The sequence below is a fragment of the Marmota flaviventris genome, chromosome Y (assembly GCF_047511675.1).
Source record: "Marmota flaviventris isolate mMarFla1 chromosome Y, mMarFla1.hap1, whole genome shotgun sequence".
Classification (NCBI taxonomy): Eukaryota; Metazoa; Chordata; class Mammalia; order Rodentia; family Sciuridae; genus Marmota; species Marmota flaviventris.
Window position 1 is genome coordinate 14547828 of NC_092519.1, and position 18744 is coordinate 14566571.

General features: G+C 45.9%; 1 protein-coding gene across 1 annotated transcript in view; it reads left to right on the forward strand.

Annotated features, from left to right (window-relative positions):
- LOC139703505 (anosmin-1) overlaps positions 1–18744 on the forward strand; it is a 146317-nt gene that overhangs the window by 14638 nt on the left and 112935 nt on the right. The window contains exon 2 of the mRNA XM_071606982.1: positions 6441–6488. Within this exon, the coding sequence (XP_071463083.1) occupies positions 6441–6488 (48 nt within the window). The remainder of the gene's footprint in view (positions 1–6440; positions 6489–18744) is intronic.

The window sequence follows — 18744 nt, forward strand, 5'->3', positions numbered from 1 at the left end:
ATGATTGCATATCATTTTCTATATTGTTTTATCAAACTTTATCAAGGACTTTGGGATTCCTACTTGTCTATGCCAGCAATTATACATTCCGTTTCCCGAGGTGGACAAGGTGGAATCCTGATGTAGCTAAAACGGTTTGCAAAAATCAAGGTTTTGGTAACTGTGTAACTTTCACTTTTGCTAGAATTCCCCTTGATAAATTTTCTGCTAGGCACATAAAACATCCTGCCATCAAAACATAATAGTAACAACAACCACTTAAGGAAAACAAGATGTAACAAGTCTCCTAAACAGTGCTGGCTCCTAAAGAGAGACATTGTCTCAATATATACATACATACGTTACTGTAACAAAAATCCCTGAGATAATGAACTTAAAAAGAGGAGAGGTTCATTTTGGCTCACAGTTCTACAGGGTTGGAATTATATATATATGGTGGGTTGGACTCATTGTTTGGGGGCCTTTGAGGTTGACACCTGTTTCCTTTTTTACAAAAACAAACAAAACCAAAAAAAACCCCAAAGTCACTTCTGTCCAATTTTTCCATACCCAGCTTTGCACTAAAGTTACTTTTCAAAGCCCAGGAGCAAAGCAACGTCCATTAACAAGGTAGAATGACCGTGTGTGTGTTCTTTAAAGGAAGCAGCCTCAACAGACCACAGTCCCCCAGGTACCAGGAAAGCGTGTGACATGACGTGAAGTCATACTCTGCCCTCAGTGGTTCTCCTAAGTCTGCAGATTCATGATACGTGTTCCAGGGTTTTGAGGTTGGAGCCCAGGGTGCCACTGGGCAGTGCGGCTCACAGGGCTGACCATGGGAGGGATGGAAGGGAGCTCATGGAGGAAGAGGCAGGGTGGTGCTGTCGTGCCCCGGGAGGAACGGCCTTGGAGGATCCCACACTCTCTCTGGAGCTCAGAAAACCTTGAGAGCCATCCTGAATTGGGCAAGGACACACGCACATCTAGAAAGGTCCCCAGTAAAGCTCACGTCTTGGAGCATGGCCCCCCCAACAGGGCAAGGTCCAGAGATGGAGCTTTCAGGCAATGAAGAGAGAGCGGAAACTGCAGATGTGGATTAATCCATTTGGTGGATTAATCCTTCAGAGCAAACTATGAATGCTAAGATAGGTGAGTTTCACGGTAAGGGTCAGAAATACAAGTAGCGAGGCCAACTCAGCCTCCCCCATTGGAGACAGCGCTGGTCATCCTTGGAAGCAGATGGTCATTCCTACCTGTGCCCATCTGGACACATCCCTTCACCCCATAACCAGCACCTGACTATTTTCCAAACAAGTAGTTGTGGCAGCTGGAGAGACGTTCCTGGGTGGAGAAGAATCCACACAGTGTTTACCAGGAAAGTTAAAACCTCAGAGACGGGCCCGGGCATGCTGTCTTGGACGTCTGAAGTCATCTGCACTTTTCCTGGTCTCCGCTGCCAAGGACAAGCTGTGAGGGGAATGGAATCGGTGTCCACAGATCTGCATTTTTGCAGGAACAGAGCTCTGCTTGTTCAGTTGATGGTAGCAACTCGATTACTCACGCTTCCTCGTTTTGTAACACGACTCATTTACCAAATCTCAGTTATTATACTTAATGCTCCCTCTAAATCTGCTTAAAGTTGGATTTGCTTCAGAACATGTCATTTATTTTATCTTGAAATCGTCCAGGGTTTTACATGATTTGAGGGAGAGCCTGCAGTTTACCAGAAAACATAAATTCGGTCCAAATAGAGAGTATAAATATAACACGTTAACTATAAGCCTGTTGGATATACATTAATAAATTAAATGTAAGTATACACATTAACATAGAATTATAATGCTGTCTCTGTCTGTTGTCTGTTACTGTTACAGAATACTTGGGACGAGTCTTTGATCAAGTGTAGAAGTTGATTTGGCTCATGATTCTGGAGGCCGGGAATACAGGACGGTGGTGATTATTTCTCAGATGCTTGTATTTGACCCCAAAGGCAAACTTTGGTTCCATTTCCTGCATTTTCCTGCTGAAGTTGGGGGACATTTATTCTGTAGGAAACAAAATACAGGACCTACTTCCTAAAAGCTACAGGGAAAATGGGAAGTGGGATCAGCCCACTCTGTTTCTTTAATTCTTATGATTTAATAATGACTGAAGTTTAAATTCCTTTATATAAACCCCCCTCCCTTCAATTAATATTTATTAAGATGGTTGTCTCTGTGTTGGGCACTCGGCCAGGGGTGAGAGAGCTGGGGAAGAGCAGGAGATATTGCTGGACTCTGTCTTCAAGGTGTTTCAGGCTGGGGGTGTCTTACTAAGGGTTCTGGGAGTGTGCTTCAATGGTGGGCCATATGCTTAGTGTGCCCGAGGCCCTGGTTCAATCCCCAGCACTTAAAAAGAAAAAAAAAATGCTCTTCTCTGCCTTTTCCTTCTCTCTCCCCTACCTCTGGCAACAGCAAAAACACCCTTAACATCATAAATAAAAGCAAATTATATTATACCACGGTTCTAAGCTAATAGGAAAATATTCGAGATCAAATGAACCTCTCCATTTTAGTTATTTCCTTTAAAAAAAACATTTTACATAGTAACAAAATTGTCAATGGTGAATCATGGCTGGTCATGGGCGGTTGATTTGGTTGTCCATAGTTTAGTATTTTTGAAACCGCAGGCTGATTCCGGTTGTTCCTCCAACTCTGGTTATATTAAAGACAGTGCACGAGATGGCTGATAGTTCTCTTTTCAGATGCTTGTATCTAGATAACCAGTTTTCATTCATCTTGATCCCTCCCATGTGGGTGTCTTTGAGTGAATGGAGTGTTTTCTTTGCTGGAAGCTTTTGAAGAATTATTTTTTCTTTAAGGGAAAAAAAAAATCAAAAGGGCTAGAGATGGAGAGACTTTGAAAATGTCATCGAAATTACAGCCGGGTGCAGCCGATTGAACTTCTAGAAACTGAAAGTTGGCTGGACTGGCGTTCATGTTTGATCTGGTTAAACCAACAAAATGCAGGATGTAATCTTTCTATGATTATGGAAGTCCCACTGTCTGATCCTACCTGGAGGTTACGGTAATGATGCGCCAGCAAAGCTCTTTCGAAGGCACTTTGATGCTTCGCCTGGGGGCTGGCCTGATGCCAGAAGAAGACTTTATTGCAAATGCTGTGTTTTATTTTGCTTGTCAAGTGGCTGAGCCGGCGAAGGCTCTTGTAGCAGGAGGAAGAGCTTCCCCTGGGGTGGGGTGACGCAGTGAGTGGGGGGGCTTGGAATTTTCCATGATTCGTTTGCTCACGGAGCATGACAGGTAAGCAAATTATGGGGTCGGTATCACTGGGACACATGGGCACACCTGGGCCAAACAGAGTGGCCAGCGAAGTGAGGGTTTGGCTAACCGGCTACCTGATGCTGTTCAGCAGATGCTTTGCAGAGATAAATGCTGTGCTAAAGGCTGAGAGATGGCTGTAGGGGTACAGAGCAGCTGCAGGACCTTGATGTGGGGCAAAATAAGACACTGGGAGAAAAACAGGACACCTAAGATCCTCAAAGGAATGAGACATATATTTTAGGGGAAAAAAAGTATACATACATGCGTGTGTGTGTGTGTGTGTGTGTGTGCGTGCTTAATTGCATGCGTATATGTGCAGGTGGGTGTGTGGCAAATGTCTTTGTAGAACAATCTCCATGAATGAATCCAAAAGACAAATGATGTACTGGAGAATCCTAACAAATATACAGCCTGTGGACCATCCATGCCGGCCAGTCAGATTGGAAATAAAGCAAAAGCACTAAGTCGCTGCACATTCCTGGTGTGGGCAAATGCTGAGAGGCGGCTACCACCCAGAGACAAAAACAGGAGAGGCAGCCCTCGTATTGCAAAGACTGTATTTTCGTATTTGCAATAATGAATGCTTTTGAATCTCACTGATCAGGCGGAATCAGAGAGTCCAGGCTGAGTGCTATCCATTACGGCAGGGAGATGTTAAGTGTGGGATCATTCCTCTACTCCTAAAAACAATAATGAAGGAGCTGGGCTGGGTGGCACACGCCTGTCATCCCCGCGGCTTGGGAGGCTGAGGCAGGAGGATCGCGAGTTCAAAGCCAGCCTCAGCACAAGAGAGGTGCTAAGCAACTCAGTGAGACCCTGTCTCTAAATAAAATGCAAAATAGGGCTGGGGATGGGGCTCAGAGGTCAAGTGCTCCTGAGTTCAATCCCCAGTACCCCCCCCCCCAATAAAACCCAATAATGATAGTGGGCCCCCTTTCCCCCCCCCCCCTGATATCTAAGTTCCTGCCAATCATCTTGTAAATCTTTTCATGGATTCTCTTTAATCATCTTAAGCACACTCTCTTCCCTGATCATAATCATCTTCAGTACTTGCTTGCTATTGCCCCAAATACTTCTTTATATGGACAGAGCTTTTTATTTAATGTGAGAGGGAATTTTTGCTTTCAGTGAAGCTGCCTTGATTGAGATAATGCATCGGTATTAATTCTCAATAAAATGTAACAACGTAACAGCTGGGCTCTGGGGCTTATGAGCCCTTCTCATTGGGGTGGGTGCATAGAAACCAGCAAGTTGTGGAGCATGGGGTTTGTGGGGCAGGGAGAGGGTTTGCATTGGGAAACTGGGGTCCCAGTGCCGATGGTGATCTTTGCGGGGTTCTTTTGTGTTTTTTGTTAAAGTTTGTCCACTCTCTGTACAGTCAGGGTGCAGAGGAAACAAGGTATTCCATACCTTTCTCATGGATATAATCTTGTCTTTTATTTTCTTAACCCTCGGACATTTGCTAAATTAAAAAAAAAGTGAATATCTAGAGATAAGTCCAAATCCACTATAATCTACTTCTTACCCATTTACCTGATTTCCTCCTTTCTTCTCTACCCAAGCCACCAATCTGAATGGCAGATTGATTGATTGCAGTGCTGGGGATTGAACCCAGGACCTTGGGCATGCCAGGTGATCACTCTACCACTGAGCTACATCATGCCCTACTGCTTCCCGAACATAGAATATTCAAAACCATCCATGTCCATTCTTAACTCTCCTTTCCAAGATTGGAGACCGGGGGATTCCTCCATAACCCAGTGCCAGTCTCACCCCTGTGTGTGACTGTGGCTTTCCTTACTGAGTGGGGGACTGGCCTTGACCCAGCCTTACTGCTTTCCAACCCCAAATAATGAGTGTGAAACTCTCGCGGTGAGGCCAGGTTGTGCTCAGATGGATGCGTTCCCTGGAAGTCCCAGCAGGAGCCAACTGCGCCCAGAACAAACAGGGGACACCAGCATCTCACTTAGTAAATTCGTCTTGGTGTCTCCAAAGCCGAGAACAAGGCATAGGAGGCCTTAAGTTATGGTTTTATTTTATTTGGCAGGAGTAATAATAGGGGTTGAACTCAGGGGCGCTTTACCACTGAGATTATGCAATAGTACTCTGTTCACGCAGATATTCTTCAAGGTCAAAGCCTAGAGCTTCTAACCTGGGAAATGGGCCACCTAACTCCATCCCCACCCTTAAATCTCCGAGAACTGGACACCATGGTGTCTCACCTGTTGGGCGATTGATGGTTTCTTCCTAGCTTTGCTGACACCCCAGCCCGGCACAATCCTACTTGAAATATCACAAGCAGAGGGAAATCGTGTCCAAAATGTTAGTTATGGTGCATGCGAGGTTCCCAGGTGGAAATGTTCAGGATAATAAGTAAGCTCCGCCGCGTGTTATCTATTAAGTGAATGTGAAGCATGCTAAGTGCTTTAGCCACACCATCACACACCGCAGAAGGAGGTTTTAAAGGTCAGCAACAGATTGCGATCATGACGGTGGTCCCGTCCGGTGACAGTTGAATTGAAAACTCAATGTGACCTACTTTGAAGGTACCGCATTTGTATTCAGATATGTTTACATTCGTGAATAGGATTGTTCCAATTGCCTGTGGCATTCGGTACAGTGACATGCTGTGGAGCCTAGGAGCAAAGGCTACACCCTGTCGTCAGGGCGTGTCATAGGCTGTACGATCTAGGTTCACGCCCGACCACTCCACGGTGTTCATACAGGAAAAGGAAACGAGAGGCTCGTCCTGTGAGCTCTGCCTCTCATGATTGTCATTTGGCTGAGCTCAAAAGCCTCCCAGATGCCCAACTTGTACATTTCCCCAAAACTGCCAACTCTGGACAAAATGCCTACTGTTCGTGTCCCTGGGAGTCTGTCTCGTGGCTCCACACACCGTGAGAGTTGGCTCAGACCCTCTTCCCTTCTAGACATCTTGGAATCGTCCGTGCTTCATGTCTTTATTTATATCGTAAAGTTGATGACAAAAGTAGCCATTACCTTAGAAACATGTTTTCTTCCTTAGAAACGCATCAACATTGCAAGATAGGTCTTTTTAAAAAGTAAATATTTTTAAATTATACACAATTAGAAAATCATTAAATGGGTCAATCTCTCTTTTTTTTTTTTTCTTTTTTGCAGAATAACGGCTCCCTGGTTTGGTGCCAGAATCACAAGCAATGTTCGAAGGTACGTTTCCTACAACTGTGTTCTTACTGTAACCAGCTGTTAATTTTGGAATGGGGAGTCACAGGAAGTGGCAGAGTGCAGAGAAATCACATGCATCCAGTTTCTACGAGTGGTTACATGTTACACTTCACAAAAAAATTGAAGAATCTTTTATTTCATAACCAAAATTTCATGTGAGAAGCACCTAACAATATTGAAACCACTTGTGTGTGTAACATGACTGTTTTGAAAGGTCTTTTAGACACATTGTCTTAAATGATAGAAGGATAATATTTCTAAACTGCAGATTCTGCACACACTGTGTCATTTAAGGGCATCAAGGTTATTTAAAAGTGGAACAGGATTCCTCATGCTGTGTGAAATGAGTTGGTGAGAATACGCTCTGCTTACCTCTGACTGTGTAGATCTGAAACAGAAATGAAATCTGGTTTAGGATCCATTTACTCTCTTTATGGAATAGCCTAGGCATTTGCTCTGATAAGTCATTTCCTGGTGTCTGTCATATCAATTCATTCTTCAGCTGGAATTTTGGGTGATTTATTTATGTCATCATTGCAGATGAACTTTTGGAATCTGTCTCTCTACTTATCTGTCTGTCTTACTATGAGACTTACTAAATTTCAGAAGTGTTGTTTTGAGTTGTTGGACATTACATGAATGATAATTTGTTTTATCAGTGTTTTTTCTTAATTAAGCACTCATTTTCTCATTATTCCATGGAGAAATTAGTTTTTTTTTTCAGACTTGAAGGTCATTTGAATAGAATAGGGTCATGTGACATATTTACGTAAACATTGCAATGAAAGAAAATGGCATCATAGATTGTTAAACCATATTTTGCAACTGAATCATGAAGATTTGACTTCAGTCTTTGAATTTTCCAGGAAAAGCAGTCAATCTCTTTTGCAGGAAAGCAAGAATGGATCAATAAGCCACAGATAACTCCATCAGAAACTATGGAATACATTATCAAACTAACATAAGTTGAAGAATTACCTTTCATTTGTGATCTTAGGGAATCCTTGGTATGAACTTTACATATTAACCAACCTTCATCTCCTTGGGTGTTGTCACAACTGGATACAAGAACACAAGATCACAGTGTGTGCATTTCTCTGGAGGTTCATGAGATAGCATATAGGTTTTTTTCTCTTCAACTGTAGGCTACTGAGTTCTATTTTATAGAATAGGAAATTCTGGAATGCCCACATTTGATCATGATCCTAGAATCACTTAACAATAAGTAGAGATAACGCTGAGGTCTAGGTCCCTGTCTGCCCTGTACCGTGTTGTATTTGGGTCAACAATTTTAAAAAATCCATTTTAAACAAATATTGAGACAGAACAATTTAAAAAAACCACAGAAGTAAGGTTGACAATATGATTTTTAAATATTTTTACATATTTTTCTATTTGTTCTAATTGGTTCTACATGACAGTTGAATGCATTTTGATACATCATACATAGATGGAGTATAACTTCTCATTCTGCTGGCTGTACATGATGTAGAATCACACCAGTTGTGCAGCCATATACACACACAGGGTCCTAATGTCTGATTCATTCTACCCCATACCTCTTCCCCTCGTTTTACTGCCCTGTACCTAATCCAAAGTACCTCAGCTAAATTGCTGAGGCCGGCCTTGAACTTGCGATCCTCCTACCTCAGCCTCCTGAATGGCTGGGGTTCCAGGCATGCGCCACTGTGCCTGGCTCACAGTATGATTTTCTTATTAGATATTATAAGATAGGGATTGCGTAATGTTTGATAGACACCTCACACTTCCCTGTGACTTCTGGTTACTATCTGAGAAGCCAGTGAGGTCTCCTTCAGAGTCCTTCCAGGGCAGGATCACTCTGCCCCCGCTAACTGCTCACCTCCCCCGCTGCCACCATCTCTCTCCCCCGGATGAACCTGAGCACATACTCATGGGTGTCCCGGACCCTACTCCTGTTCCAGACACTCTCATCTCCACTGATTCCGGGAAAGACCCTTCAGACAGAGCAGTAGAATCCTGCTGCCTGTACCCTACACGTCATTTCCCGGTCACCCAGACTAAGCGCCCAGGCTGTCCTTGGTCTCATTGTGCTTTGTGCCTGTCTTGTTATATGTTGGTTCAGAGGAGTCCCCCAGGAGCTCATGTGTGAGCCAATGCAAGAAAGTTCAGAGAAGTGACTGGGTGATGAAAAGGTGTAACCTCATCAGTGGATTAATCCACTTGAATGGATTAACTGGGTGGAAACTGCTTTGACCGTAGGCTCTGGATAAAGTTTGAGCACCGTTCATCTGAGAGTGGCTCCCTGAATGTCCGTGCACTGTTCTGTGGGAGCCTGCAGCCCCCTCTTTCCTCCTGTGGGCTCGATCTCCATGGCTGGACTTCTGCTTCCCATTGGGTTTGGAGTTTGTGTATTGAAGCAGGAGTTTAGGGACTCCTCTTGGTGCCTGGGGGGCGCTGCTTTGATCTCAGTGGGAGTTGGGTTCCTCCAAGGGCTACCCTCCAAATTCTTGGTCATTTTCCAGGTTGATTCAGAGCCCAATTGAGAGGTGAGGAGGATTGGTTTTGCTTTCAAGAACATCTGCACAGATTCACTTGACATCTGTGAAATTTATTGGACAAGGGTCAACCCTCTGGAACACAAATGTATGTGACTATTGAAGGTTTTTTGTTTCGTATTAGATGCGTTCAAAGATTTATGTGATAATAACGGTAAATCCATAAAGCCCAAGGAAAACATGTCTCGGGAGCAAAATGAAACCACAGACATACATGGAAATGCGCTCAATCTCCAAATACCCCAGAACAAAGCGGAGTGTCTGTTTTGGTTTGCGGTGCCAATAAACCATGGATCAAAATTTCAGAGGCATTATGTACTTTCAGCCTCTTATAATACTTCCTGCATTCATGCAATATTCCCTGACTTTAAGTGGTAAATAAGGGCAAAGTTGATGTGGAGCAAGCATCCCTTATCCAATGTACTGGTCTGGTTTTGGAAGCTAGGAACCGCCTCACAGAGAGACCTGCCTTTCACAGAGTCTCAAAAGAGAAGTGCAGGCTCATGCCCCTCTGGGATAGAGCATCCATCTAGTTTCCTGAAGAAAACTTCTCAGTGGTATATAATGAATTCTTCTTTACCTTGGATGCCAACGTCAATATTTTTTCAAGGAAAGATCATGTCTTGATTGCCTAGGAGAAAATGAATATGATGTGATAGTATTAGAAGAGGAAAGAGAAATATTCCAGGATTTCCTTAAACCCATGACAGACTTAATTTTCTTGATGGTTTGTATATGAATAGTTTCCTGCTCATTCTGGTGCATGCCTGTGACCCCAGCAACTCAGGAGGTTGAGGCAGGAGGATCACGGGTTCAAAGCCAGCCTCGGCAATTTAGCAAGACCCTGCCTCAAAATTAAAAGTAAATCGGGCTGAGGATGATGTGGCTCAGTGGTTAAGCGCCCCTGGGTTCAATCTGGGTACCTAAAAAGAAGAAGGCAGGGGGGAAGAAACGGTTTGTGTGTGTGTGTGAGCTTTCAAATAGTTTTCTCTAGAAAAAGCGTTAATACAGTATTATACTAACATAACTAATGTTTAATTAAAAGTTAAATGCAAATTTGTCTGACGATCCTATAATATCATCACCAAAAATAAAATAAAAGCATGGTTTTAAGTAGCTCAATGGCCTTTATGTCAAACTTGACCTTTTGAATAGCAAATGACCACCAGGAAGCCTAGTCCATCACTTCATGAGCAAGGTCATTTACAATGACATCATCCAATATGACCCTACAGGAGCATTAGGGGGAATACCATCTCTGATATAAAGGCTGAAATACAAAGAAAAAGGGGGAAAGAAAAAAAGAGAGAATGTGGGGGAAAAAATACCTTCCAGAGAGGGTACTCAGCACGTGCCATTTTCTTACGAGGTAAAGGGATTGGAGAGAAACTTCCGGAAGCTTCCAGCCCTGTGCCTACCAGTGATTCTGCAAGTACACGGGCGGGTTCAGGATTTCAGCATTTGGAGAGGTGCCGCACCCCCTCCATCTGTCAAAGCCCCAGGAATGCAAGCCGAGGGTTCTAATTGGAGCCTCTAGCAGGGGGGACAACCTGAAGGGGTGTCCTAGATTGGCGTCCGCTGACCACCGCAGTGCTTATGCTAAGTGTTTTCCGCCTGCCTGCTGGGGACTTTCATCAGACATATTAGTTTGCATGTGGGTGATCTTTAGCCGGCAGGAACCGGCGCATTCCAGGTCATGTGGGCCCCCACACTAGTGTATCTGCTAAAAGACCGAGCACCGCTCCCCGCTAGGTAGGTAACGCACTCAATACTGAAGGCAAAGAATGGGTTCTTATGCAGATCCAAATCCCATCAGTGACAAGTTAACGGCTCAATGTGTTTCTGATTTTCCACGTCCGTTTTGCGGGTGTGAGACTCTTCCCCCTGCTGCCAACTTCAAAGGACAGACGGTGGAAGGGAGCAAGCTCCCCCGTGTAAGTCTGAGTCCTCATTCTTTCCGAAGCGCTTACTATTCATTTCCCCTTCCCTGGGATGAAAGGAGACACCGGTGAAATGTCCGACTTGGTTCACGATTGAAGAAGGGCTCCTGAAGTCTGGCCGGAGAAGGGCAGTGTGTGTGGAACATGTCAAAACCCTCAGAATCGAGCCCCACTGCGGGGCGATCCCAGCCGGACAGATGTTGGGAAGTTGTAAGGTGTTTATCAGCAGGCCTGCGGGGCATGCAGCTCAGCCACTGTTGGAAGATGTTAGGGATCCAGATGGTCCCTGCAAAGAAGCACCCAGGCCGACTGAGCTTTGGGGACCCGTATGTTTGGGAAAGGAGATGACGTTGGATTTTCATAGCTGGGTGGGTCAGCATCTGGGAGCATGGAGCATGCAGCATGAGATGCACTGTGTTGCACACCCGGCCCCGTGAGCATCACTGCACAAATATTGTCCACAGGAGCAAAAACTCTCTGTTGAAATAAGGGGTCAACAGTCACTTTTCTATGTTCATGATTGCAACCCCATTCCATGCGTAATCCTTGAAATGAGGTTCAAGTCTAGGGGCTTTACCTAATTACGCCCAGGAATTTCTGTTAGGAAACTCAACTTGTGTTTGTGCATAGTCTGGAAACTTTATGTCCCTGTAGCCATAAAAGAATAGTCCTTATGAGAAAATAACTCTGTTTTCATTTTATTTATTTATTTGGGTACCGAGGATTGACTTCAGGATTGCTCGACCACTGAGCCCCATCCCCAGCCCTATTTTATAATTTTATTTAGAGACAGCATCTCACTGAGTTGCTTAGCGCTTTGCTGTTGCTGAGGCTGGCTTTGAACTCGTGATCCTCCTGCCTCGGCCTCCAAAGCTGCTGGGATTACAGGCGTGCACCATCCACCCAGCCTTATTTATTTTTTAACATGGACACTGTCTTGCCCTTCATCTTGACTGAAAGAAAAACTATGGATTTAATGATCATCGACAAACATCATGTGCCTTTCTCAGGACTTCTATCTCTTGAATGAAGAAGAACTGGACTTGTCTCATAAATAATGAGTTTCAACTACTTTGTTTCACTTGTTTTTCAAGTAGTTTAGGTCAGAGCCTATCCTTAGTCCATTACCCAAAGCATGCTGTTGTTTGGGTAGTGTGTGTGTGTGTGTGTGTGTGTGTGTGTGCATGCGCACGCGCTTAATGGCTAAGCCGGGCATTTATTTTATACTCCTTGTTCAGTGTGAGGTTATTTAGATGTAGATGTGTCATCCACCATTGAGGCTGAACTTTTTGTTCTCTTCTGAGCTGGAAGAGAAAAACATTTTGTCTAAGGACGATTTCTGTCACAAACCCTTTTTTACTTTCTTTGATGGGCATCTGGAAGTGGGTTTGCCTTGTTTCTCCGACAAACGTCCTTGTTTAGCCCTTTCATTTCACTGGGAAATGAAGTTTGCAAGCTATGAAATGACCTTAAAATGTCCCAATGCCGCCATACACTTGGGGCTTGCCCAAGAGGTAGCTTATCAAACTCACTGCATCCTTCTGGTACCCAAATCAAAGTGTGCACCATCTTGAAACAATCCATCCATCAGGCAGGTACAAACACCATTCTTATGGATACTGTACATTTTGTAAATAAGGGTATTGTGTTCATCCACAACTAAAAAAATGTTTTTAAAAAGACAATCAAGAATGGCTCCATGTTGTGGTGGAAGCTTGTTCCATTCCATGAACCATTTGGTACCAAACGTCACGGTCCCGCTCACTGAAGGGACAAGACATCTGTATTCAGAACCCAGGTCTTTCAGCTGCGAAGTCGTGATTTGGGGACCACCCCATGGTTGTGAAGCAGCAATGGGAACCTCTTATAAATTGGGTGGCTAAAGGCTCTGGCAATTAAAGGCAGGGAGAACGGCTTAAATGATGGAAAGGGAGCGCTGTGTGGACGTGTTCGGATGGGGAATGAGGCGCCTCCAGCCGAGGTAACACCCTTTGTTGGTTGGGGGCCAGCCGAGGCGAGGGGGTTTGGCCTTGTCTTCACAGAGCCCCCCGTCATAAATAGCAGAGGTCAAAGAATAGTCTCTAAAACGACACAATAAAGAAAGGACCTCTCTCCACCGGGCCTTTTCAGAGCAAAGCCCCCAATGGCAGCCAGTTCATTTTCCATTTGTGTGGGGGGAAAAAGTGACTTAAGTGTCTGCTTTTGTGAAAGATTCTTTCTTCCTTTCGCTCGCTGTCTCTTTCTCTCCCTCTTTTTCTCTCTGCTATTGTGAGCACTCAATGTTTATGTTGATTCTCTGCATCTCCCCCCGCCCCCCCCCCCCCAGGTTCCTGGAGTCCAAGTTGAAAATTGGAAGCACAGGGAGATAAATATTGATCCACCGGGGTTCAACTTCTTTAAGTACAATGGCAACGCCACTCAGGCGACAGGGTGGGGAGGGGGGATGCTGTTTTTATTGCCAGGTTGAAGCAGGAGAAGGGTTTGAGATGGTTTGAAAGGCAGCATCCTGTGACACTGGCCCATCTACTTCATGGCAAGGGACTTATGTCATACCAGCGTGCACGTAAGACCTGGGAAAGGCGCTGGGGGTAGGATGTGCCCTCTGCTTGTGCAAGCAGAGAGCTTTTGTGGAGCAGCTCAGCAGCCTGCAGCCACCCTCTGCAGAACTCTCCCCGTGCGCCTGGACGGGAGCATCTTGGAGAGGCCACCTCAGATCTTCCTGGGGACGCGCGCTGGCTGGGCGCGCTGGCTGGTGACCGTGCAGCATTGGATGGCCGCACGACTCCCGGTTCTCACAGCCGAGGGGGCTGAACTTGGTCTGCGGTGGATGAATGAGCCGCCTTTCCCAAGGGAAGCCTCACAATCGCTTGGAGACTGTGAAGATTCATGCCTCCGCGTCTGGAGCGTGCGTTCAGCAACTTTGCCTTGGGGACCGAGGGGGCAGGCCTGCGAGTTGGGGGCTTTTTACATCCAACTGTATATGCACGTTTTCCCTTTTTGTATGAGGAAATAAAGCCTGCTCTAAGAAGAACCCTCCCCTCCTCCTAAATCCTTCCACAAAAAAAAAAAGATACTTATTAAGGCGGGCATTCTGCAGCGCTAAATGCTTCTTTAACTTTGCTTTATCTGCTTCACTGAGCACAGTGTACCCAGTCCCGGGAATTCACATTACGGCCCGCGCGCGCAGCCTCCCCTATTCTCTGGGGCTTCTTTGGGCACAGAAATAATCCCTTCCTAGAATCTTTTTGAGAAAGCCACTGAACTATGCAGCCTAATCAACTGTAAATCTCAGCCATCTCCAAAGTGGTGCACGGAGCCGCATCACAACTCCTCCCCAGGTCTGCAAAGGCAGGCAGTAGCTGCAAGCCCCCCACCCCCCACCCCCCGGGGCAGCCTCACCCCGAATGCAAGCCTTTGCTGTATTTGAAGACAGGGGAATGCAGGCCGGTTCCTCCACGAGCGCGCTGGGCACCCCGTCTCCCCATTCCTCTGTCCTTTTGAGGCAGAAATCCAAGGAACCTGCTTGGACCCTGAGTCTTCCAGTTGGTAAAGGAGGATACTCAAGGTAGAAGTCAACCCTGCATTTGAGATGATTTTCTGCTCAGTCCTAAGGCGGTATTTGGCTGGAGGCAGTGGTGTGGTTTGGGAGAGGGACCCCTGCGCGGCTCTGTGGGGTGCTGTGCTGGATCCCCACAGTCCTAACCTCAAGCCCGCAGAGTTTGCTCTCTGGATGAGGCCCACATGGTGCCTGTTCACTGCCCTCTCCCTGGGCTTGCGGGATATTCTCTGTCAAGCTTGTGTGGCAGCACAAATGGCACCTAAGGATGCTTTTAAAGCATAGAACTGAAGCTTCTCTTTCCAAATCCTACAGGAACAGGTCAGCTCAAGGCCACTTGGTGACATTGCTTTAGGCCTATGCAGGGGCACATGGAGGGGTGCCTGTTCATGTGCTCAGAGCAGTAGAGAGAAAGGCAGAGAAGGAGGGAGGGAGGAGCCAAGTCTTCTTGAAGGCCACACCCCCAATGACCTAACTTCCTTCCTTTAGGCCCCTCCTCTTAAAGGGTCCAGCACCTCCCCATAGTGCCACAGTTTAGAGACCAACCAAGCCTTCTATTTATTCATTTTTTTTTTTTTGGTGGGGGTACTGGGGTTGAACTCAGGGCACTCAACAGTGAGCCCCACACCCAGCCCCATTTTGCATTTTATTTGGAGACATGGCCTCACTGAGTTGCTCAGTGCCTCGCTGTTGCTGAGGCTGGCTTTGAACTTGGGATCCTCCTGCCTCAGCCTCCTGAGCCACTGGGATTACAGGACAGGTGTGTGCCACCATGCTGAGTCCAAGTCTTTATACACAGTGTTTTGGGGGACATTTCAGCTCCAAACTCCTGCACCCTGTATGTTACTGTGTCCTAAATTAAATCCATGTCGTCTTCCGTTCCGGTGAGAGGTGCTAGGCAGCATGGTAGAAAGACTTTGGCGTGAGTGACCTGATGAGGGACTTTGTGAGTGCCACTGTCGGTGGCCTAGGCCAGCATGCTAATTCTGTCTCCCCAACCCTGCACTTCTCTGGATTCTTGATATTAATTAAATCATGAACATTCTCTCAATCACTCAAGCTAAAAGTCTCAAAATCCCACTTAAAACCTTTTCTTTCCTTTACCTTTAGTGCAGCCATCTGCAAAATCCCTGGATTAGACTCAAGCTAATTTGCCATCCCCTTGGACATCACTCAAATTCTTCTCCCTGAAATGTCCTAGTACAACAATCTCTGATTTTGCTGTCATACTTAGGGCCCCCAATTTCTTAGAGCACTGCCTTCAAACTTTAGCATGTGCAAGAATCCCTCAGGATGATTGCTGAAGGGTAGGTGCCCCAGCCCTCCCTCCGGGACTTGGAGCTGGGGTCTGAGACTAAGCACTGCTCAGGGGATCTCTGTGCACGCTGGTACCACAGGATCAGGCTCAGGTCTGATGCTCAGCACCTACTCGGGTGTCCTTCACACTTGGGCAACTCTGTGCATCCTTGTTCATTCCCAAGTATGTTTTCACTTCCTCTTTTCATCCTGATTGGACAATTTTGCCAGACTTGACAGCATGCATGTTGTGCCTTACCTCTTGGCTTTGGCATGGGCCATTTTGGAGAGGTGGGAGGGAGGATCTTGGAAGAGGGAATTTGCCTTCTATGTCTCAGGGTTCTCATCTTAAAATAAAAACAAACAAACAAAAAAAAACAGCGATGATACCAACAGTGACCGCATAATGATTTTTTTTTTTTTTAATGAAGAGCTAATAGCTTAGCTCACGTCTCATCTCTGTAGTAGCACCTGCTACACAGCCCATGTTAACCGTCTTGGCTCTTCTTGTTACAATCATTAACCTATATTTGCAAATGTGTGTGCAGAGGTATAATTTTTCCTGTGAAATTCCCCTTTTCTCCAAAGGCCAGATCAGTTTTTTACCCCGACATCTTTCCCTCTCTTTATAGTCCATTAGTCCTAGGATCAATTATGGAGTCTCTCCTCTGTGCTAGCAAGCAGCTGTGCTTATTTTCACCTTCGTTTTTCTCTCTCTTTTTTATTTACGTTTTTGCTGTTGTTTATATATGGTGGACCCTGCGTTGGTTGAGTCATGGTGCCTCATTATCCTCATCACTGATAAGTCCTCCTATTCCAGGGAGGGCAGAGAGAATTCGAGGTCAGCCTGCAAGCGACCTCACCACCTAGGGGAATCACTGACCATCGTAATTCTGTGTATTCATTGGACATTTTTATAAACTCGCAAATAATGCAAGTAATGGGACATAGTTTAACATATATAATGTAGTGTCTAACTCCCCACTGCCTTTCTCCCAGATCCCACTGGTCCATATTCTGTTTCTACGAATGACTTCAGAACTGTCAGTCCTTTGGAAAAACCCCTTGCGTCTCAGAGATGCCTGATGGTTTGTTTGGTCTCAAAACTCAGAGCAGCCCCATGTGTTTGACCTAATATTCCTTCTGAACTGGTGCTCACGCCACTGAGAGGTGGCAGGCAGGCGGGGGATTGTCTTTCCACATTATATGACCCACAGAGTCCGGGTGAGCCCCCGGGGTATGTGATCGCATTACGGATTTCTTTCCTCTGCACCAGAGTCTAGAGTTTGGGGGACTTGTTTATGTTCTGTCTGCTCCGATGGATTGACACCTGCTTAAGAAGAGGGGCTAAGTCACAGCTAAGGGCTAGGTTACAGCTCCTGGCTGGGCAGAGGCGTGACCTTGTTCTTTCCTGTATCTTAGGGCTCCCATGGCTGAGGTCAGAGTAGGGATTCAAAGCTTGGAGACTGTGAAGTGGTGGAGAACCTGGACTGCTCGAGACCTCCTTACGGTCTCCCCAAAACCCAGGAATAGAGCTATTGTTCTCCTCATTTAGAAAACTTGGGTACAACCGGGGGCCCTGGTGCACACCTGTCATCCCGAGGCTCAGGAGGCTGAGGCAGGAGGATCGTGAGGTCAAAGCCAGCCTCCGCCAAAGCGAGGCCCTAAGCAACTCAGGGAGACCCTGTCTCTAAATAAAATACAAAATAGGGCTGGGGACGGGGCTCTGTGGATGAGTGTCCCTGAGTTCAATCCCTGGTACCACCCCCCCCCCCCCCGCGACCCCATCACCCCAAAAAAGAAAACTCAGGTCCCGATGAAATAAAATTTAAACTTTGCCTATTTGGAGCTAAACTGCAAAATTCTTTTCTTTGTAAACTACACTCCTTCTCTGTCCTTTAAATGACTGACTGTAGAATTCGAAACCAGGTACAATCAACTTCCACGTACCTGGAGAGAAAACATAAAATGGTGTATTTTTCACCCTACGAAACAGTGTTTTTTCAACCCATATCTGTACATTTCTTAACACCTGGAACTAGGTATTAAATTAAATACCGAGGCTCACAGAGGGAACCTCGGTAACTTACAGGATCCCCGGGCTTGCTATAACTGTCCCATTTTATATGGAATATTGTGTTTACTCCTTGGATGAGATGGATATTTACTAAACTTCAATATATCGGAATAACCCTTGAAACGACTTTTTGTAATTTTAAGTTTGAAAGTTTTTTGTTGTTGTTGTTGGGAGCTTTTTTTTTTTTTTTTTTGGTATTGTTGTTTTTTGTTTATTTGTTTGTTTTTGGTACCCGGGATTGAATTCAGGGGCACTCGACCACTGAGCCCCGTCCCCAGCCCTATTTTGCATTTTATTTAGAGACAGGGTCTCCCTGAGTTGCTTAGGGCCTCGCTTTGGCGGAGGCTGGCTTGGAACTTGTGATCCTCCTGCCCCAGCCTCCCGAGCCGCTGGGATGACAGGCGTGGGCCAGCACAACTCAGCTAGATCTGAAAGTTTTTGAAAGGGCATACATTCGTGTGTCTTTACAGGATGGGATATGGTATTCAATACCTGTGTAGGATGGCTCATGAACCAAATCAGGGCAGTCAGCCTTTCTAGCTCCTCAAACATTGATCATTGCTTGTGGGGGGGCCTGCAAACTCCTCAGTTGGTTTGGAACATGCACTCGGTAGCTGCAGCCCAGAGTTCCCCTTCTGGGCTACGGGATGGAAGTGGATCTTGTCGACGTGGACAGGAATCCTGGTCCCTGCAGGCTGGGGTGGACAGAGGCTGGTCTGGAGGGACCAAAATACAGTCAGAGATGGGAAGAGAGCTCCTTCCTCTGCCCCAGCCTCTCTGAAAGTTCCGGCAGCCTGGGAGGGCTCTGGAATGAGGGACATGGGGCGACAGA